This window comes from Mobula birostris, chromosome 31 (genome assembly GCF_030028105.1).
Source record: "Mobula birostris isolate sMobBir1 chromosome 31, sMobBir1.hap1, whole genome shotgun sequence".
Lineage (NCBI taxonomy): Eukaryota > Metazoa > Chordata > Chondrichthyes > Myliobatiformes > Myliobatidae > Mobula > Mobula birostris.
In genome coordinates, this window is record NC_092400.1 from 5,263,248 (window position 1) to 5,286,111 (window position 22,864).

The 22,864-nt window shown below is 40.3% G+C and overlaps 1 protein-coding gene across 1 annotated transcript in view; it reads right to left on the minus strand.

Annotated features, from left to right (window-relative positions):
- sppl3 (signal peptide peptidase 3) overlaps window positions 1-22,864 on the minus strand; it is a 176,390-nt gene that overhangs the window by 12,593 nt on the left and 140,933 nt on the right. Inside the window, exons 7-9 of the mRNA XM_072247987.1 lie at window positions 6,174-6,280; window positions 3,728-3,891; window positions 1,810-1,997 (exon numbers count right to left, since the gene is read on the minus strand). Of these exons, the coding sequence (XP_072104088.1) occupies window positions 1,810-1,997; window positions 3,728-3,891; window positions 6,174-6,280 (459 nt within the window). The remainder of the gene's footprint in view (window positions 1-1,809; window positions 1,998-3,727; window positions 3,892-6,173; window positions 6,281-22,864) is intronic.

Consider the following 22,864-nt stretch of genomic DNA (forward strand, 5'->3'; position numbering starts at 1 on the left):
GACCAGAGACAATATTCAGAACTCACAAGCAGCAAGTAATACTCATGCAATGCAAATACCTTACCCATCTACCACAGCATTACCAACATCATGCTGAGGGGAATTCAACACTGATTAAATATTTAGTTGGCCCAGATATAAACACAGCAATGGCAAGTGCATCCTGCAGCCAATACCTCACATTCTGATCTCCACCCAAAGCATTTCCACCATCTACAAGTCCTAGGTAAATGCAGCTTTTTAACACTCAGATTCAGTACTTTAAATCCAACATTTCCAGAACATCGCATTCCCTCTTGCTTGTACCTCATTCTTTAACTTAAATATCACTCCCTCCAACCCAATGTGCAAGATGGACTGCAGTAACTTTGAAAAAGATTTTGAACAACACTTCCCAAATCTTTACCGCCTGTCAATGAATCCGTAACAATGGGACACAACATGCAAGTTATGTACCAACCTGGCATGGGTAGGTACCAAAGTTCAAAGTAAATTTATTTTTAAAAAGTACATCTTTTTTCTTTACTGCTCGTTATGCCGCTGGCATTTAGGGCAGCAACGAAGGTCTTTGGCCACTCAGACATAGGATTCTTCATCGCTGTTTCTGTGACAGTTTTGTTTTACCAGTCAGGGTCGTTAGCCTTGAGCTGAACCCCCAAACCTGGAGGTCCGGTGAACCACTCTTAGTCTGGCCTCTACCCTTTGATCTGTTTGGCATGGGTGACTACCAAGAGCTCCAGCCAGCATCGCTCTCCAGGTCATTGAGGCACGCAAGCCTCCACACCATGACTAGGCTGTGGTCCCATTGGAGGGTCAAACTAGACTGGGATTCATTTTCTTGCGGGGATTCACAGTAAGGACAAAGGATCAATGAAAAAAACACACACAACAAAGACAGATAAACAACCAATGTGTAAATGCAACAAACTGTGCAAATACAAAAAGAAAACAATAAAATAATAATCATGGGCAGGTAAATACTGTTTTTGTCACCAATGCCCACATCCAGAATAAGATTAAAATAAAATCCACCTGTGTGTACAGAAGGCTCAGCTGATCTATGACATTTTCAAAAGGCAGCATTTGCAGCTGGGGATCCCCACCACTCTGGACATGCCTCCTCATTGCTAGAACCTGAAAGGACGGTACATGAACCTGAAGATACACACTCAATCTTTTAGGAATAACTTCTTCCCCACCACCATCAGATTTCTGTACAATCCATGAACACTACCTCACGATATCACTCTCTTTTTTCCTCTACTTTTTACATTTGTAAACAATATTTCTTATTGTAACATATAGTAATCTCTGAAGTATTGTACTGTTGCTGCAAATCAACGCATTTCACACAATGACAGGAGAAAATCTGCAGATGCTGGAAATCCAAGGCAACACACACAAAATGCTGGAGGAACTCAGCAGGCCAGGCAGCATCTGTGGAAATGAATAAACTGCTGATGTTTTATTAAGTCAACTGTTTGTTTATTGCCATAGATGCTGCCTGATCTGTTAAATTTCACACCATGTCAGTGATGATAAACCTGATTCCGATTCCTCTTTTTAACCATGCAGCCATATTGTTGTATTGTACTGAAGTATTCACTCCAGTATTGAAACAAAGACTCAGGCAAACATGTAATCCAGTTGAAAGAAGCTGTATAGGGAATTATTAGCAGCTTGGTGTCAACAGCTCATTAGATACTAAAGTTTAATATTTAAAGTAACAGTGAGAGTCCAAGCATCACAACGGTGCCACAGTACAATACTCCTTCAGAAAACAATTTACTTTCATTATTTTCCACTCACCTACAAAGTAACCAATCAAGGTACAGTGGAAGTAGGATACTTTCTGCATTCGACCGGGTATATTGGCTGGGATTGCATCGCTGTTAGCTAATTTCTTGTAGTTGTCATATCGAAGAACGAAGCACAATAGAAGTCCTGGCATGACAATATCTCCAATCCCCAGCATAGAAAAGTGAGTGCCTGTGGAGCTGTGCAAAGGAAAAGCTATTGTAGATACTCAACTGCTAACAATTAAACTCTAATTCAATACTATGTTATTAGCAGCTAAATGCATACATGTCATGAGGGAGGTGATTGAATTGAGGAATGCAAGAGCTTGGCACCGAAGTACAGACATCTCAGAACACTATACAGTTGAGAGAGGCTGGAAAAACCAGGACTGGACAGACCAAGGCTTGAAATATGGTTGAACATTTCAAAATGAAGGCAATCATTAAAATGGAACAGAATTTTTATTTATGGAAGACCGGAGTCCATCGGACTACTCAAGTCTAGAGGTAACAAAGAAATGGACAAAGGATTTGTTAACAGGTGAACTGAGGCAATCAAAGGTTGGATGTAAACAGATGTGATGGAGACAGGAGGTTAAAGTTCATCCTGGCGTCAAGTTACATGCTGTTTCAGAGAAACTCTGCAAAGCATTCTTAACAAGATACTTGGATTCACAATGGGCTGTTATTTATAGAATATAATATTAAACACTTCCCTTCAATTCCAATTAATATTGTCCAACCATATATGTTAGTCTGAATACTATGGCTTGATTTGGAATACAGGAAGTTTATTTGAAAAGTGGCATCTCTATCAAGACTGAATTCTCTATGCTTATTACTCAGAACAATAACTGTTCAGGACATCATCAGCCTCTGTTACTTCATGAGACAACCAGTGACTCAGCCAACTACAATGCAGTGGCACGTGAAACTGAACAACTTACATCCTGGAAGGAACGAAGCCAAAGTTATTACCATTGAAAGAATAAATGGCTCTGGGCCTGTACTCACTGGAGTTTAGAAGAATGGGGGTGGGGGGGGGGGGAATCTAATTGAAAACTATCGAACACTGAAAAGTCGAGATAGAGTGAATGTGGAAATGATGTTTCCTATGATGGGGTAGCTTAGGACTAGAAGGCAGAGCCTCAGAATACAAGCATATCCCTTTAGAACAGTAATGATAAAGAATTTCTTTAGCCAGAGCAAGGCGAATCCATGGAATTCGTTGCTACAGACTGCTACGGAGGCCAAGTCATTGGGTATATTTAAAACAGAGGTTGATGGGTTCTTGGGCATCAAAGGTTATGGGGAGAAGGTAGGAGAATGGCATCAAGGGATAATAAATCAACCATGATGGAATGGTGGAGCAAACTTGATAAGTTGAACAGCCTAATTCTGCTTCTACATCTTATGGTTTCATTGCTTATGTGGAAGATGTACATGACCACACTAATGAACTTCATGAGAACACAGGACAACAGCAACAAGATCTGCTCCGATCTCACATTACAGCTACAGAAATACAACATTATTTTTTACTTGTGGATATTTTACTCTTCCAGTAGATAAATAGCAAAGCTTATATTGAACTAAACTCTTCACTAGCAGCAAGCAGGTATTATGCTTCATTTATGCCTCCCAACACAACTGGATGGTGGTGCTAAATAATAAACTAGCAACTTCTATGTTGAATTGTGAAATAATAGCCACAATTGCCACCACTCTGGCTCCATCTAAATTGCTATTTCATGCAAACGCCACCATACCATTTCCTAGCAAAGCTCACCTACCTCTACAGTACTTCCATGCTCTTATGGAAAATTAAACTTTTACAGACTTTATCTGTTCCCGTATTTTAAAAAATGTACTCATGGAGCCATGTACTTAAAAATGAAGAATCCCGATCATATGTACATGTTTCCTACCTTGGAAACACTAACTTTCCAGGGAGCGACAGGCGAGGAACATCACGTCCAACATTTGGTCCTAAATGAAGTTTTCTCGAGAGCACATCTAAAGGATTGTCAGCAGGCTGAGTAGCCACCTTCACCATCACGTTGCTGTTGAAGATGTAAGCAGAGAAGAATACCTGAAAGGCAAGAGGGTAGACATGAGGAGAAATTATTAATTATTCTCACGCAATTCAATAACTTCCAAATTACTCCATTAATCCCTTGTATTCAGCAGCCATTCTTTTTCAGATGACTATTTTATTACCTCTAATCATCTGAAAAATGAATAATTCTTCTGTTCCTCAGCACAATGTTGACCTAGTTTACTTTAGCAGACAACAAGCATGTTTCTGAGATATTTTTGCATCTAGAACTGCACTGTACTCCACGCCCATCACTGTTCTTTCCCTAGTCAAACTACTCAAAAGTTTGTTAATGAGAAACAGTTGACACTTTGTGATGTCTAAACTAGCTGCTCTTGAGGACTAATCACTATTAGATTATTTAAATAAGGCACTGTGTAATAAAGAACATTAAATGAAAGCTCTAATATGTCCTTCAGTGGTACTGAAAGATTAAGGAAAATTACAGGTAGCGAACAGGCTGCTTCAACAATCAGTCGAGTCAATACTGAGCTTGTTAACCTGATGCTAACACCAATGCTCAAAATAAAAGTTTAAACTTAGCCGTAGTTAGAGAATACTGTTGGATATCTCATAAATTCAACTAATCTGAAAGAGTCATAGTGCCTATCATCAAATGAATTGTAAGGTGAAGCAAACTACAGTAGGATTTTCTATTCAGTACCTAGTTCCATGCAGTTCAATAAAAGAAGGTAAAGATTGCAAGAGAAAAGTTTGTTTTTAAACAGCCTCAACATATTCAGATCTCTAAAGTTCATTGGGCACAGAAGTTGTATATAAATTTGTATTTTAGCAATACGTATTATATTCATAATGCAAAAAAACGGAACTTCATTAGTTAAAAATATATTAGCAGATCTTAATTACCAAAGTATGCCATTTGGCTTCAAAACAACTGCAGTCTCAGGAGGGCACAGAAGGTGATTTGTTGCAGTCATGCTTAGCTGAGGCAGACTACAACATATGCATAGCAAATGCTGTTATTCAGTGAAGGATTTCAATATATAAAATTAAGTATGGAATCAAAGGACATTTTGTTCAAACACAATATAAAGACTCAGTGATTAAATACACCATGTTGCTGTACAGATCTGTGTTGGGGGCGAGTGAAACAAAAAAAGTCCCCCGCTAGATTCACAGCCTCTTCAGGAAATGCTGATCTATAATTAGTTTATTTCCCTTGAGCGTAAAAGAGATGAAACTAAGAGATGAAACTAAGAGATGAGCAAGGATACCCACTCAGTGCAAAACTGTAGTCAGTGCCAGAGATAGATATAATGTTTGATGCTCTTCACTGCTTAACAGCTTGTTAACACTTCGGTGTCAAGGCTGATATGAAAAGTGTACACATAAGGTTTGACAGTGTCTAACTTGTCTCAATTCCTCAAGGGAGAATGGAGATATGAGGAGAGGAATAGGCCGACACAATGAAACAAGCAACGAATAGCCATTGTAGAGCTTCAACTAAATGGGATAACGAGACCATAAGATATAGGAGCAGAATTAGGCCATTTGGCACAGAGTCTTCTCCAGCATTTCATCATCATGGCTGACCCATAGCCCGTTATAATTTAACAAAGTATACTATACCTGGAACAAAAGTGGGCTGTAACAATGGTTTCACATCCTTCATTAACTGGCTAAAAGTTCTCTCAATTATTGATGATCATTAACAGTATAGTGTTAAGGCTCACTGAAACACAAACAGATAACTGGTTTGATCTGTGACCTGTGCTGTATTAACTTTGGCAAGATGTTCCTTGGGGTTCAACAACTGTACTCAGCAACCCTGCTGGAAGTCTGATTATGGACTTCAGGTGAGAATAGGACAAGCTCAACTGTAACCGCCCTTGAGATGGACTGGCCCATCGGCACTCACCGTCAAGGCTCATGCACGAGGAATGGCCACTTGGTGGATGTACCAGAGGACCATCGCTACCCATGGAATCGTGCCAACACGAGCCACCATCTTCAGGAGAGACAGAGCAGGGGAGTGAATCAGGGATAAACAAACTCTTAAAAAATTGCTATCTGAAGCCTCCCAAGCTTAAAACTACATTCTGTATCAATGGCATCGCTAATTGCCTACTGACATGCATTGTGAGATCACTGTATATTTTCACTGCTTGTTGAAGAATTTAAATGAACTAATTTTAATGCATCTTCATGCAAAGGCACAAAGATAGAATTGAGTGAATGTGTTTACAATTATGTAGTTATTAATGAAGTTGTAAAAAGCAGAACTGTTACGTTAGTAATATTTAATTGCAACCTACCCAGAAGACATCATAAATAAGGAGCCCAGAAAGCAGCAAGCAGGAAACTTTAAGACTTGGCAATCGCACAAAAGCGATCATGGCGACGCAGAGTCCCATTGCCAGAGCTGTAATAGAACAAAAAGTGAATTGGCAAACTGAAATAATTCCCTTGAAAAATTAATTTTCTATGCCAAACTTGAAATAAAACATTTCAAAACAGCAGGAATCCAAAAAAAATTATACAATTAGTGCAATAAACAAATGCTGGAAGTTTTTATTCTTAGAAACCCTCATTGCTGATAAAGTAAGCACAAGACGAGTACCTTCTGGAAGGTTCCCTTTTGAGTTCACCGAATTGTTATTTGATGTCAGCATACCTAAAGTTCCTGGGAACTTTACAGCAAAGTCAAATCATTACCAGTACTCTTTATGTCTAGGTATAATAACGTCTATTTTCTTGCAGTGCAAACCTAGTTGAAACCTAGAACTGCACAAGAGGAATGCCACAGATGCCTAATGAGTGGGTAGTTTATCATCTTAAATGCTGCTTCCAACAATGTCGCACTGCTTAATATTGTACCAAAATGTTGTTAAAATGACAACATCTGCAGGAAGGTCTGAATGCAGTGTGCTTTGATATTTTTCTATTTAAAGAAAGAAGTTTGCCTGCCATTCTTAGCTACATAATCAACATGTAATAAGTGACACTAATATAGGTTTATATACTTCAAATATAGTGATCACAATTGCTAGAAGAAATCAATGGCATACATAACATAGGGAAACTAAATGAATAAAAGACATTTAGGAATGAGCTGCTAATGATCATTTGCTTTAAACGTCAGCCTGGGCTGACTTGCATATAAATTTTCCAGTAAGTTTCCAGATTTCACAAATCAGAAAGTTACAACATTAACATAGTAGCAACAATACAATTTAAAAGGAAAGGTGTAGAGACGGGTGAGAAGAATAGTGCAGGCTCCAGGAGGATATATATACTCAGAATGATGATATGAATGAATACACGGCAAGTGACATGGATGTGCAGTGACATATCATAGAAGGAAGATTGAGAGCCACCATGAATTAGGAAAAGAGAAGAGATTTTGCAGATTGAAACCTCCAGACTGAAAGAGCAGTGAGATGTTTAAAAAAAAAAGTACTAGGAAAATTTACTCAAATACATCTGTAAGATGGCTTTCAGTTCAGTGGAAAATCTGGGACTGATTACTGTATTTGAGAGGTGAAGTAAAAGGGACTATTGGAATGTTGAGTCTTGATCACCATATGATTTTAAGAATTAAAATCTGGGTCCTTTCAATAGTATTGAGGAAAAAAAACGTGCATACAATATCCCTTGAATAATTTACAGCCTTTATCAATGACTGGAAATTTACATAAATGTAAATGTTAATTTTGAGATAAACTACACGGAGGAAAGCATGAACAGGCCCATTTTAAAACGAAAATATGTCCATTTAAATGATCTCATCATCTCATTATCTTGTCAAGGAAACAAATTCTTTTTGGTTTAAAAAAATCATTTCATAAATTAAAACAAAGTTAACAACAGTTTTAATATTAGTATTACACAGTGTTAACCTTACAAAGAGCTCCAAAATCCATCCATCAATGAATACTTTTCAAAGCTAATTGTTTTTTGGATTTCTTCCTTTTCTGAAAGCAGCAATTCATGATGGGATATGGTTCTGAGGATATCATATCTAAAAGGTACTTTCTCTAACTGATCACTGTTTTGAAAAAACACTTTTCACTTTTTCTGCATGGGGGGCACTGCATCAATAGGCCAATTCTTGTTGTCCGTGACCAGCCACTTCTAATGCACGAGTCAGTGTCAGGACACTACCTGTGACTGAGACCTGGACTGAAGCATTCCATTTGCCACTCTGCTCAATTGCTGAACTCTAAATGGCAACAGAGTCAGAGTCTTGCCTTGTTGAGACTTTAGTTTTAATTAATGAAGATAAGGAAAGTGGTTTTCTTAACTAATGTTTACAAAAATGTCTATATTTTTAAAACTTATAATATGCTTCATGGCATCATGCTCTATGTTTAATATTAGAGTTTAGCTCAAACATTTCACACATGATGTTCTATAATCATTATAGTAACAACAATTTGCACTTGAATACCACCTCGAAAGTAGTTAAATACCTGTTTTATTGCCACATAAAAAAAGTATAGAGAGGACATGTTTAAAGTGAGAGGGAGGAATTTTGAAGTAGATTTAAGGGAATATCTGGAACACACTGCCTGAGGTGGTGATGGAATCAAATACAACATTTGTAGGAGATGCTGAGATAGGGACTTAAGGCATACAAGAATACAGACATGGTGCAGGAAAATGAGATTAGTGTAGGTGGGCAAAAAAAATTAGTGTGGACATGGTGGGTTAAAACCATTCTCCTTTCTTTTGAGTATTCCCAGCAGAGCCTCACGCCTGCTGCTTTAATTCCAGGATGCAGATTTCAAAGGAATTACCAGGTTGCTAGCTTAACTCATTCACTGTTAGATACAACTGGATCATTAGGCCCTGCTGTCAAAACTGCTCACTGTTGCAGGATAATCCTGATTCAAGGTAACCACAGTAGAGTTCTTTTTTAAGAACTCTACTGCAGTCTTAAATGCTCCTAAGCTGTCTCATCATCTCCAATAATTAGTATGACAAACTCATAGACCTTTTCACTTACGCTGAAGCCATGCAGTAATAGGGGAACAAATTTTAAAGGCTTCAAATCCATTCAGGGAATTTGCAAAGGAAAAGATTTTTGAATATATGGGTCCATCGTTTTCAAACCTTGACTTACAACCCCTGGAAACAGCTCCTGCTGGTGTGCCACATTCTTTCTCTATATATAGGTCATTCATATCCATCACCCTTACACTTTTTGGGCCACAATGACTCTTGGTTATCACTGCAATCTTCTCCTGCCCTGTAAACTCTCATAGCCACATACTCACAATTTTGGTCCCCAATATTCAAGCATACAGATTCCCTTTAACAATTTTTAATGGCATCTAAAAAGGGAGAAATTTCACCTTAATGTTGTTTTTAACAACACAATCTTTGTTTACCAAGTCCTCGGTACAGTGTTGTTGGGTTTCCGTGTGTGATACTGTGCTGTCAAATGTCAGCACAAACCATTACAGTGATTTACTGTGAGCTTTCGTGGTTGCTGGCTATGTCAGCAGCTGTGAGTGTGGCCCTCATCCCATACTGGGAAGCACAACAGAGCAACTTCTGTGGATGACTGTTGCTTGAACAATGGTTGCTACGGTGATAGGAGGAGGGAAGAATTGTTAGCAGGGGCTTAGGAGAACCTGAGCATGATGGTGAAGAGCAGAGTCCATAAGGAGACTTATTCTTTGAAGAAGGGGATCACCAACACCCCCTACAGCTACAGACAGATACTCTTAGCAGGTGATTGTCAGGGAGATTTCTGTAAGGAGCTATCCTGCATTTATGCATTCGATTAATGTTTGTATTTTGGGAAGGGTACAATGTGGGAAATTCCTCCTTCTGAAGGAGGAAGGGAAGTTGTGGGTTTCTCCTTCAATAAGGACGATGAATTACCTTCCTCCTCAGCAGTGAGCAGGTAATCAAATAGTCAGACCAGATAGAATCATAGTGCAAAACTGCACAGAAACATGCTCTTCAGCCCATCTGGTCTGTGCCGTACAGTAATCTGCCCAGTCCACAGACCCGCACCTGGACCACAGCCTTCCATACTCTCCCATCCATGTACTTATCCAAACTTCTCTTAAAGGTTGCAGCCAAACCCACATCCACTACTTACGCCTATTCCACACTCTTGCTGTTCCCCCTCAGGTTCCTGTTAAAATTAACTTTTCACCCTTAACTTGTGACCTCTAAGTTCTAGTCTCACACAACCTGAGCATTTACCCTATCTATACACCAGCTGCACTTCTGTGCATTGTTACTAGTTATTCTTCACCCATTTACTGCAAAATAAACTCTCAATACATCTATTTTTAATAATCCTGTGCTAGCAACCTAACAGCAACAGGGGAAATAAGGATATATTAATTCATTTATTTTCAATGTAGAAAATTTAGTTCAAATATATACTTCTAAAAATTTTTTTGATAACTTTAGATACTTACTCTGCCCAATGCCATATATACAATGTCATTTCACTTCCTCATAAACATTGCAGGCATTTATTTAAAATAAGATACATTCCATTTTCAAAATAGTATTTTTCATTTGCTGAGTACTGCACACCATTAATTTCTATACATAATCAAACCATTTTAATTTTTTTATATACAGAAGCAGTTTTCTCAATCAGCTGAGGGATGGCTATGGGACTGCATCAAGTTGGGGTAGACTGGGCCATGTTAAAGGATTCATTAGAGGACCTGAACAAATACACCATATCATAGACTTTATAAAACAGTCATAGATGAATGCATTCCTACGAAATCATTCAGTCTTCCCCAACCAGAAGCAATGGATGAACCATCTGCAACATTCTGAGGGCCTGATCTGTGGCGTTTAGGTCTGGTGACCAAGTAAAATACAAGAGGTCCAGGTACGATTTCCGGCAAGTCATTTCACATGCAGAATGGCAATTCGGGATAAAATGTGAATTATTGAAGGATGCGTGACAGCTGTGGCAGGGCTTGATTGCTACCCACTTCTGACAAAGTGAAACCAAGCAACATAGGTGACAACAAGGTTTCACTCCCAGATGAGCTCAATGCCTTCTATGCTTGCTTTGACCCTCAGAACATGGAGGCCCCTTCACAAACTCCCACAGTCCTTGATGACCATGCGAGTTCAGTCTCTGAGGCCAACATGAGAGCATCTTTCAAGAGGGTGAACCCACAGAAAGCATCTGTCCCAAATGGGGTACCTGACCGAGTACTAAAGACCTGGGCTGATCAACTGGCTGGAGTGCTCACTGATATCTTTAACCTCTCACTTTGGCACTCTGAGGTACCCACCTGCTTCAAGTAGGCTTCAATTATATTTGTGTTAAGAAGAGTATGGTAACCAGCCTCAATGACTATTTTCAGTAACAATTACAGTACATCCACTGTGCTGAAGTGCTTTGATAGATTAGCAATGAAACATATCAACTCCTGAGGAGTGACTTGGATCCACTCCAATTTGCCTCCCATCACAATTGATCAACACCAGATGCAAGCTCATCAGCTCTTCACTCAATCCTGGAACATCTAGACAGCAAACGTGCATATATTCAGGATGCTCTTCATTGACTACAACTCAGCATTCAGTACTATCATCCCCTCAAAGCTAATCAATAAGCTTCAAGTCCTAGGCCTCAATACCTCCTTGTGCAACTGCACCCTCGATTTTCTCACCTGCAGATCCCAGTCAGTTTGAATTGGCAACAACACCTACTCTACAATCTCATCAGCACAGGTGTGCTTAGCCCCCTGCTCTACTCACTTCATACTTACGACTGTAAGGGTAAGCTTAGTTTCAATGCCGTATTTAAGTTTATTGACGACACTACTTCCGATGGCCAGATCAAGGGTGGTGACAAATCAGCATATGGAGGGGGCGGGGCCTGGGAGAGAGATTGAAAATCTGGCGAGTGGTGCCACAACCATCGCCTCTCGCTCAATGTCTGCAAGACCAAGGAGGTGATTACAGACTATAGGAGGAGGAAACTGGAGGTTTATGAGCCAGTCCTCACTGGGGGGGAAATCAGAGGAGGAGAGGGTCAGCAACTTTAAATTCCTTGGTGTTAGCATTTCAGAGCATCTGTTCTGGGTCCAGCACGTAAACGTCAGCACTAAGGAAGCACAGCAACTCCTCTACTTTCTTAGAGGTTTGCAAAGATTTGGCATGTCATCTAAAACTCTGACAAACTTTTATAGATGTATGGTGGAGAGTATGTTGACTGGGTACATCACGGCCTGGTATGGAAAGACCAATGCCCTTGTTTGGGAAAAGCTTACAAAATGTAGTGGATGCAGCCCAGTTCATCACAGATAAAAGCACTCCCAACACTGAGCACGTCTACACAAAGCGCTGTCGCAGGAAAGCAGCATCCATCATCAAGGTCCCCTGCCATCCAAGCCATGCTCTCCTCTCACTGCTGCCATCAGGAAGGCGGTACAGGAGCCTCAGGACCCACACCACCAGGTTCAGTAAGTTATTAGTCCTCAACCATCAGGCTTTTGAACGAGAGTGGATAGCTTCACTTGAGTGGATAGCTTCACTTGCCCCATCTCTGAACTGGACTCACTTTCAAGGACTTTGCAACTCATGTTCTCATTATTTATTTCTTATTTCTTATTATTATTTCTTTATTCTCTTACTTTTGCATTAGCAGTTTTTTTTTGCACACTGGTTGTTGTCCACCCAGTTGGCTGTGTTCTTTCATTGATTATATTGTGTTTCTTGTATTTACTGTGATTGCCAACAATAAAATGAATCTCAGGGTTGTATATGATGATATATATGTACTTTGATAGTAAATTTACTTTGAACTTAGTGGAGCTGGCATGGAAACACCAATGCCCTTGTATGGAAAAGCCTACAAAAAGTGGTGGATATGGCCCAGACCGCCACAGGCAAAGCCCTCCTTACCACTGAACACGTGTACAAAGAGCACTGTCACAAGAAAGCAGGTTACCTTCAAGAAGCTCTACCATCCTGGCCATCCTTTCTTTTCATACTGCCATTGGGAAGGAGGCAGAGAAACCTTACGTCCCACATTGCCAGGTTCAAAACTAGTCAGTACCCAACAACCATCAAGCTCCTGAACCAGCATGGATAACCTCATTCACCTTCAACACTGAACTGAGAACTGAACATAACCTATGGACTCACTTTTAAGGACTCTACAACTTCTGTTCTCAATATTATTTATTTGTTTGTTGTTTTTTTGGTATTTGCCCAGTTTGTCTTTTGCACATTTGTTGTTTTGTCAGTATTTGTTTGTGCAGTTTTTCATTGACTCAATTGTACTGGGTTGTTCTATTGCGAATGCCTGCAAGAAAATGAATCTCAGGGTTGCATATGGTGACATATACATAATTCAATATATTATTTTGAACTTTGAAATTCACAAGTATGAAACAACTGCAACTGAACAGGAAAGCTAGTCACGTGGTCTATCACTGATACAACTGCACTGGAAACATTATCTTTATTGTGACAAGGATAAGGAGGGGTTTATTAATTTCTTATTAAACTATCATGTCTATTCTGGGGCAGCTCACTCTCCTTTGGTCTCCACCAGACTCTCAGTTCTCACCTGTGACTCCAAGTAGCTGTTTGTATGGAATAGTGGCCACACCTTGGTACGCCGTTTCAACAGGTGGGCTAAGCCAGGTGACAGTAGCCAGTGGCCCCTTACCCCGGTGAGACAGGGACATGCCTGTTCTAGCATGCATGTTAGGACTGGGCGGATGTGGGATCCAATGGCTAAGGCGGCAGGTCTGCAATGCTCTGTGGAGAGCGAAGGGCATGACAGGGCACAGATGTCATGGTCATCCACTGCAGCCAAGGAAGACCCTAGTTTGTGACACCTATTTGTACCGCTGGACTCAGACTTCGGAGGTCGAGACAGTGAACTGTCCTGTGCAACGGCTTTTCCACTTTAAAAACTCTCCCACACAGATTTCCTGTCATCATCGGGGGGGGGGAGAGGGGGCATGCTGGACAACAGCCATTAAACTATATATCAAAAGACACTAGTTAAATTCCATTGATCTTTCACAAATGGTAAAACAATATGGAATTTATCACACTAGTAATTAGCAATTAGATGTTATGGCCAGAAAAGCAAATCAGCACCTCTGCTTCTTAGAAAGCCAAGGAAAGCTGGCATATCCCCAATAATCCTCACTAATTCTTACAGATGTACCATAGTGAGCATCCTATTCAGATGCCTCACAGCACGGTGTGGCAGTTGCTCTACTCAGTACCTCGAGAAATTACAGAATTGTGAACGCAATTCAATCACAGAAACCAGCTTCTACACTCTCCCCCAACCCCCCCACCCATGAGTTCGTCTGCAATTCCCACTGCTTCTGGAAAGCAGCCAACCTCATCAAATACCTCTCCTGCCCTGGGCATCCTCTCTTCTACCCCTTCCATCAAGTAGAACATACAAAAGCTTGAAAACACGCACCGCCAGGCTCAAGGACAGCTTCTATCCCACTGTTAGAAGCTTTTCGAACCTCTTGTAATCTAAAGACGTACACTTGATATCTCAATCCACTAGGTTAAGGTCTTTGCAGCTTATTTCTTTACCCGCACTACACTTTCTAACACCATATTCTGAATTCTGGTACTGTTTTCCCCTTGAACAGGTTGAGGACCAATTTTCTGGAAACTGATGATTTGGCACCTCTTTTAATTCAGATGAAATTACATTTACTGGGCGGCCACCAGATGGCACTGAATGCAGCACATGCAGTGCCATCTGTGGTGAGACTGACAAAAGCACGCTATTTTTATTATTTACATTGCACATGTTGGTAGTGGTCCCAATATTCTGTGCTTATTTTACGTAAATTTAATCCTAGCTACGGCTTCTAAGATAAGTGCAAGTACCAGTGGTTATGTCAAATGTAAACGTCAGTCCACAATCAATCCAAGAGAGGGTTGAAATGTTGAAAAAACTGGACCAAGGTGTTTCTATGCATAAGCTGTGTGACTTATATGGCATTGGTTCATCAACTATGTATGATATAAAACACCAAAGGGAAAAAAATTTGCAGTTCTATGCAAAGAGTGATTCGCTAAAGCAAATGAGCATTAGAAATACTATGAAAGTTGGTAAAAGTACTGAGCATGATCAACTGGTGATTGTATGGTTTTGCCAGTGTCGGAGTGATGGAGCTGTATGATAATGAACCAAGCTAGGTTGTTCCAGAAAGAACTTAAATTAGAACATACTTGTGACTATAGTGAAGGATGGCTTCAAAGGTTTAAGAAGTGCCATGGAATTTCCATGCATAAAGTGTGTGGAGAAAAACAGTCTGCAAACCATGGGAAGGAGCTACCGAGTATGTGGACGAATTTGCGAAGCTCATAGCTGACAAAAAGCACAGTCCTAAGCAGGTGCATAATGCAGATGAAACAGCATTATACTGATGATGCACATCTAGGAAAACATTAGCAACAGAAGACAAAGAAGATCCCACAGGATTCAAACGAGCTAAGGAAAGAATGACCATTTTAGGGTGCTCCCATGCAGCAGGTACTTGCAGATGTAAACCACTGGTGATCGGACAAAATAAATGCCCCAGGGCCTTGAAAGGTGTTAAAATTTACCCGGTAACATATCGCACAAATGGATTACCATTGTTATAATGGTAGAGTGGTTTGAAAAATATTTAGTGCCAGAAGCCAGAGCACATTGCACATCTGTAGAGGTACCCAGAGTCCGCAAAATTCTTATTTTGGGTAACTGATCAGCTCATCCCAAAGCTGAACTCCTGTGTAAGAATAATGTTATTACAGTGTATTTACCACCATCGCTGATCCAACCCCAAGACCAAGGAACACTGCACTCTCTAAAGGCCAAGTATCGCTCACTTTTCATGAAACATCTGTTTGATGAGGTGAAAGCTTGCTGTACAGCCATTTATTAAAGAATTTAACATGAAGGACATTCTTTGGTTCAATGCCCGAGGGTGGGAGAAGGTAATGGCTAACACAAGTTGTGGGCTGCCTTGATGTTTGATAATGTGCCGGAAGAAAATCTTGATGAGGATTTTACAAGATCTTGTGTACCAAAGGAGAAAGCAGTTGTTCATGATTTGCTTCCGTAAGCAAAAAGCGTTACAGGACCTGCTTCCAAATACATAACAAGTAGTCTTAATGAAGAAAATCTATGTGAGTGGATGATTGTCAATGACGAAGCACCTGTTGTGCATCACCTTACAGACTGAGAATTATAGGCAGTGTTCTGAATGCTGATAAAAACACTGCAAGTGATGAAGATGGTAGCAATGCTGATGAAATGGATGAAAGAGTAAGATTTACTATTGACAAGTTAATTGAGTTGTTGGGTGATTTAATCAAAGGATTAGAGAAATGTATCTTCATAACAGAACAAGAGCAAATTAATTTTTATTCAATGCAAGAAAAATTACAGATAGTGAGATCAAAACACATGAAACAACTTGGCCTGAATGAAATATTTAAAAAGACAAATGAGAAGCAACATTCTTTGTAAGCACATTCATTCAGAAACTTACACTTAATTTTTGTTTAATTAATAATCCTTTTTAAGCTTCTACAGTCCATTTTTGCCATTAATCATAGAAAACCTACAGTACAATACAGGCCCTTCAGCCCACAAAGCTGTGCCGAACATGTCCTTACTTTAGAAATTACCTAGGGTTACCCATAGCCCTTTATTTTTCTAAGCTCCATCTAGAAGTCTCTTAAAGGACCCTATTGTATCCGCCTCCACCACCGTCACTAGCAGCCCATTCCACGCACTCACCACTCTCTGCATAAAAAACTTACCCCTGACATCTCCTCTGTACCTACTTCCAAGCACCTTAAAACTGTGCCCTCTTGTGTTAGCCATTTCAACCCTGGGAAAAAGCATCTGACTATCCACATGATCAGTACCTCTCATCAGCTTATATACCTCTATCAGGTCACGTCTCATCCTCCACCGCTCCAAGGAGAAAAGGCCAAGTTCACTCAACCTATTCTCATAAGGCATGCTCCCCAATCCAGGCAATGTCCTTGTAAATCTCCTCTGCACCCTTTCTACAGTTTGCACTTCCTTCCTGTAGTGAGGTGACCAGAACTGAGTACAGTGCTCCAAGTGGGGTCTGACCAGGGTCCTATATAGCTGCAACATTACCTCTCAGCTCCTAAACTCAGTTCCATGATTGATGAAGGCCAATGCACCGTATGCCTTCTTAACCACAGAGTCAACCTGTGCAGCAGCTTTGAGTGTCCTATGGACTCAGACCCCAGGATCCCTCTGATCCTCCACACTGCCAAGAGTCCAACCATTAATACTATATTCTGCCATCATAATTGACTCACCAAAATGAACCACCTCACACTTATCTGGGTTGAACTCCATCTGCCACTTCTCAGCCCTGTTTGCATCCTATCGATGTCCCGCTGTAACCTCTGACAGCCCCTCCACACTATCCACAACACCAACCTTTGCATTATCAACAAATTTACTAACCCATCCCTCCATTTCCTCATCCAGGTCATTTATGAAAATCACAAAGAGAAGGGGTCCCAGAACAGATCCCTGAGGCACACCACTGGTCACCGACCTCCAAGCAGAATATGACCCATCTACAACAACTCTTTGCCTTCTGTGGGCAAGCCAATTGTGGATCCACAAAACAAGGTCCCCTTGGATCCCATATCTCCTTACTTTCTCAATAAGCCTTGCATGGGGTACATAATCAAATGCCTTGCTGAAATCCATATATACTACATCTATTGTGTAACCTCTTTTAATATACATTAATATTGCGTGACTTCTTTTAATTTGGCAAAAATGTTAGGAACCAAGAGTGTTAGAAAATTAGTGGTCAACCTGTACTTATCTTTGGAATGATCTGTCTGGATGGTATGAAAAACAAGAAGTTTCACTGTAATTCAGTATATGTGCCAATAATAAACCAATTACAATAAAGCCAGATGCTTATAAATGCCAGAGAAATGATGAATGCTTCAGTGAAAATGGCATACCTGGAAAAGTTAAATGAGGGGAAGATTATCCAACCTGCTACAAGGACTAATGTATAATTTCCACTTCACAATTTAACCGGTAATTGTAATTACTCTTTAGAAGATGGCCCTCATAAAAAGTTGATTTTCTGCACCGGGTTTGGAATAACTTTAAATTAAAAAACCCTAAAAGTTTGTGGATAAGTACTCAACACATCACTGGCAATATCTGGAGAGTTTCAAGAACATCTAGCATTAAGTATTGGCTCAAAATCCATGACACAAGTATTTAGTAAGAGTCCTGGGTGCATGTTATGGGCAAAGTATTTATTTAGCAATAAAGCGCCGAGTAGGCTCTCCTGGCCTTTCGAGCGACACCGCCCCAGCTAACCTGATTAATCCTAACCTAATCATGGAACAACTTACAATGACCAATTAACCTACCCGGTATGTATTTGTCCTGTGGGGGCCACTGGAGACCCAGAGAAAATTTTATGCATTTCACGGGGAAGACATACAGAAACTCCTTACAGACAGCACCAGAACTGAACTCCAGAGTGCCCCGAGCTGTAACAGTGTGGTGCTAGTCGCCAAGCTACTGTGGCACCCAATATACAAGATTGAAAATTGGTTATTGGACCAGCAGCAATAGTGCTGCTTCACTGATCCAGACATGAGTTCATGTCCCACGATGCAGTTAGAAAATTAAAGTTATTTAGTTTGTTTCCATGACAGAAATCTACAAATTATACCCCAGTTTGCTCTGTGACCACACATATGGTTGATTCTTTCTGCCTCCTCAAGTGAAAAGAAAATTAGGGATGGACAACAAATGCTGGCTATCACCTCTTGTAAACATAGAACAGTGCAATTCTCAGGTTAATCTGCAGTTACATTCACTTGCTGGCATTACCGATGACCATCACCTCCTGTAAACATAGAACAGTGCCATTCTCAGGTTAATCTGCAGTTACATTCGCTTGCTGGCATTACCGACGACTATCACCTCCTGTAAACATAGAACAGTGCCATTCTCAGGTTAATCTGCAGTTACATTAGCTTATTGCCACTTCTACTAAAACACTTGCCCACTTGTGTTAAGTATGTGAACAAAAAAATTATCAGTCAGAAAAATCCTAGAAATCACGGAAAGATTAACTCATTAATTTCCCTAAATCAAATTAATTTTCATTTATTGAGGAAATAATATCTGCAAGGCTCGGCTCATTTACATGATGGCTACCTGAGCTGGTCCCATTTGACTCTTGACCTTTTCTATCCATGTATCTGCCCTCATGTATCTTAAGCATTGGAAACTGTACCCACTTCTACAGATTCCACAACAGCTCATTTCACATACCTGTCTCAACCCCCTAGTATGAAAATCTGCCCTTAGGTTCCTTTTAAATTTTCCCCTTTCACTTTAAACCATGTTCTCTAACTACAGACTCCCTTAACCTGGGGGAGAAAAGACTGTGGCATCCAGCTCATCTACTTCAATCATGACAAACAACCGTCCACCATCACCACTCTGACTCATTCCACTAAGCCAATTTTGTATCCAATTAGCTAGCTCACCCTGGATCTTATATGAACTAACCTTACAGACTAGCAGGAACTTACCAAAGGCCTTGCAAATTCTAGTAACTCTTTGTTGAACAATATGGAATTAAAACTCTTAATGTGGCCAGGCAACACTGGAAAATGCAGACTTTGTTGGTCATTCCTCTATGACGACATATTTTGGGATATGACATTACACATTTTATACATCTGCTATGGCACAGGGGTTTTCCTGGTCTAATTTTGGCCTTTCATAAGTAAAGATTTATTAAAAAATAAACTCAATGCAAAATTCAGCCTAGTCAACTACAAAATGGTACAGTTGTTTTTTGTTATTTGAAGACAGTGGTCGTAATTGAAGATTATATGCCAAATGCAATCAGTTGATATTGTCACAAAAATTAACTAGGAGAGTTTGATATCACTGAGCATTATTCTTTACAGTCACTAGGATTTAATGAAGCCTTACAAAGGTAAATTATTCATTAAGGATGACTTCAGTTCTCAATTAACCTTTAAGTAATGAGCAGGGTTGTCAATTGGAAGAAAAATGAGTAAATAATTCAAATAATTTCAAATCAGTAGGGGCGTGGGTTGAACAGCTTGGAAAAATATGGATACCGGGAAGGAGGGTGCAGGAGACGTTACTGAAATCTCCAGAATAATGAATACGACAAAAAGTTTAGAGAGGCATAAGAATTTAACTTCAGGCAACATGGAAACAAAAGTGAAATGAAGGGTTATGATACCAGACTGACTGAAAATGTTATATTTGAAAGCATGCAGTATAGAAAATACAGTAGATGATTTTGTGGTGCAGTTAGAGATTGGCAGGTGCAACAATGTGCGCATCACTGAGTCATGACTGAAGCTGAAGATCACAGCTGGGAGCTTAACAAGCAAGGATATACACTGTATCGAAAAGACAGGTAGGTGGGCAGAGAGTGTAGGGGTGGCTTTGTTTGAAATCAAATCAGAAAGACATAAGATCAGAAGATACAGAGTCCTTGTGGATGAAGTTAAGAAAATGCAAGGGTAAACAAAAAATCCCAGTGGGAGTTTAGATACACAAGTCTCTGAACAATAGCCAGGATGTGAGGTACAAATTACAATGGGAGATAGAAAAGTATGTAAAAAAGGCAATGTTACTACGGTCATGGGGGATTTCAATATGCAGGCAGATTGGGAAAATCAAGTTGGTGCTGGATCCCAAAGGACAGAATTTGTAGAATACCTATAAGATGCCTTTTTAGAGCAGCCCACTATGGAAAATTTGGGGTTGTGTAATGAACCAGATTTGATTAGGGAGCTTAACGTAAAAGAACTCTCAGGAGGCAGTGTTCATGACAGAATTCAACTCCAGTTTGATTGGGAGTAAATAAAATCAGATATATCAGCATTACAGTTGAGTAAAATTAACTATAGAGGAATGTGAGAGGAGTTGGCCAGTTGACTGTAAGGAGACACCAGCAGGGATGATGGTACAGCAGCAACGCCTGGAGTTCCTGGGAGCAATTCAGAAGACACAGGATCGGTTCATCCCATAGAAGCAATCTATGAGAGGATGAGGCAATCGTAGCTGAAGGGAAGTCACAGACAGCATTAAAACAATAGAGAGGGCATGCAGTATAGCAAAGACTAAGGGGAAGCTAAAGGATTGGGAAGTTTTTAAAAACCAACAGAAGACAAGAAAAAGTGACAGAAAAAAAGATGGAATATGAAGGTTAGCTAGCCAATAATATAAAAGAGGTTTGTCAACAACTTTTTCAGATATATAAGGAATAAAAGAGGTAAGAGTGGATATTGGACTACTGGATAAAGATGCTGCAGAGGTAGTAACAGGAGACAAAGAAATGATGAACGAAATGAATAAGCATTTTGTGTCAGCCTTCACTGTGAAAGGCAACAGCAGCTGCCAGATTGTCAGAGGGCTGAAGTGAATGTAGTCGCAATTATTAAGGAGAAGGTACTTAGGAAGCTGAAGATATTGTGGTAGTAGTAATCTTTCAAGGATCACTGGAGTCAGGAATGGTTACAGAAGGCTGGAAAATCGCAAATGTCACTCCACTCTTTAAGAAGGGAAGGAGGGAGAAGACAGGATATTATGGGCCAGTTAGCCTGACTTCAGTGGTTGGCAAAATATCAAAAGTCCATTAAGAAGGATGAGGTTTCAAGTTACTTGGAGTCACACGATAAAGGAGGCCAAAGTCATCATGGTTTCTTTATGGGGAAATCGTGCCTGACAGATCTGTGGGAATTCTTTGAGGAAATAACATGCCCGATAGACAAAAGAGAGTCAGTAGTTGCTGTTTATTTGGATTTTCAGAAGGCTTTTTGACAAGGTGCCGCACATGAGGCTCGTAAGGAAGGGCTCATGCCAGTACAGGAAAGATACTAATATGGATAGAGAATTGGCTGACTGACAGGAGGCAAAGAGTGAGAATAAGGAGGAGCTTTTCTGATTGGCTGCTGATGACTAGTGGGGTTCCACAGTGGGTGCTGGCTCCACTGCTTAAATGTTAATGATCTGAATAATGGAATTGAAGGGTCTGTGGCCAAGTTTACGTATGATACAGATAAGTGGAGGAGTAGGTAGTGTTGGGGAAGCAGGGAGTTTGCATAAGTATTTGGACAGGGGGAATGGACATAGAAGAGGCTGATGGAATGCTGCATAGGGCAGTGTTCAGTCATGCACTTTGGTAGAAGGAATAAAGGTGTATTTTCTAAATGAGGAGTGGACTCAAGAAATTGGAGTTGCAAAGTGGCTTGTGAGTCCTTGTGCAGGATTCCCTAAAGGTTAACTTGCACGTTCAGTCAATAGTAAAGAAAGCAAATGCAATCTTAGTACTCATCTAGAGAGGACTGGAATATAAAAGCAAGGATTTAATGCTGAGGCTTTATAATGCATTGGTCAGACCACATTTGGAATATTGTGAGCAGTTTTGGGCCTCATTTGAGAAAAGATGTGGTGGCATTAAAAAGAGTCTAGAGGAGGCTTATGAGAATGATCCTAGGAATGAAAAGGTTAACATTTGAGGAACATTTAATGGCTCTGGGCCTGTACTCTTCAGACTTCAGAAGAATGACGGTTTGGGGGCCGGGGGGGGGGGGGGGAGAGGAGGTCTCTTTGAAACCTACTGAATATTGAAAGGCCTAGATAGAGTGAACATGCAGAGGACACTGCAAATAATGGAGAGTCCAGGACCAGCGGGCACAGCCTCATTAGACCAGACATGAGGAGAAATTACTTTAGCCAGAGGGAGGTAAATCTGTGGAATTTATTGCTGCAGACGGCTGTGGAGGCCAAGTCATTGGGTATATATAAAGTGGAAGTTGATGGGTACTTAATTAATAGGGTGCCTAAGGTTATGGGAAGAAGGCAGGAGAATGGGGTTGAGGGAAAATTAACCAGCCATGATCGAATGGTGGATTAGATTTGATGGGCCGAATT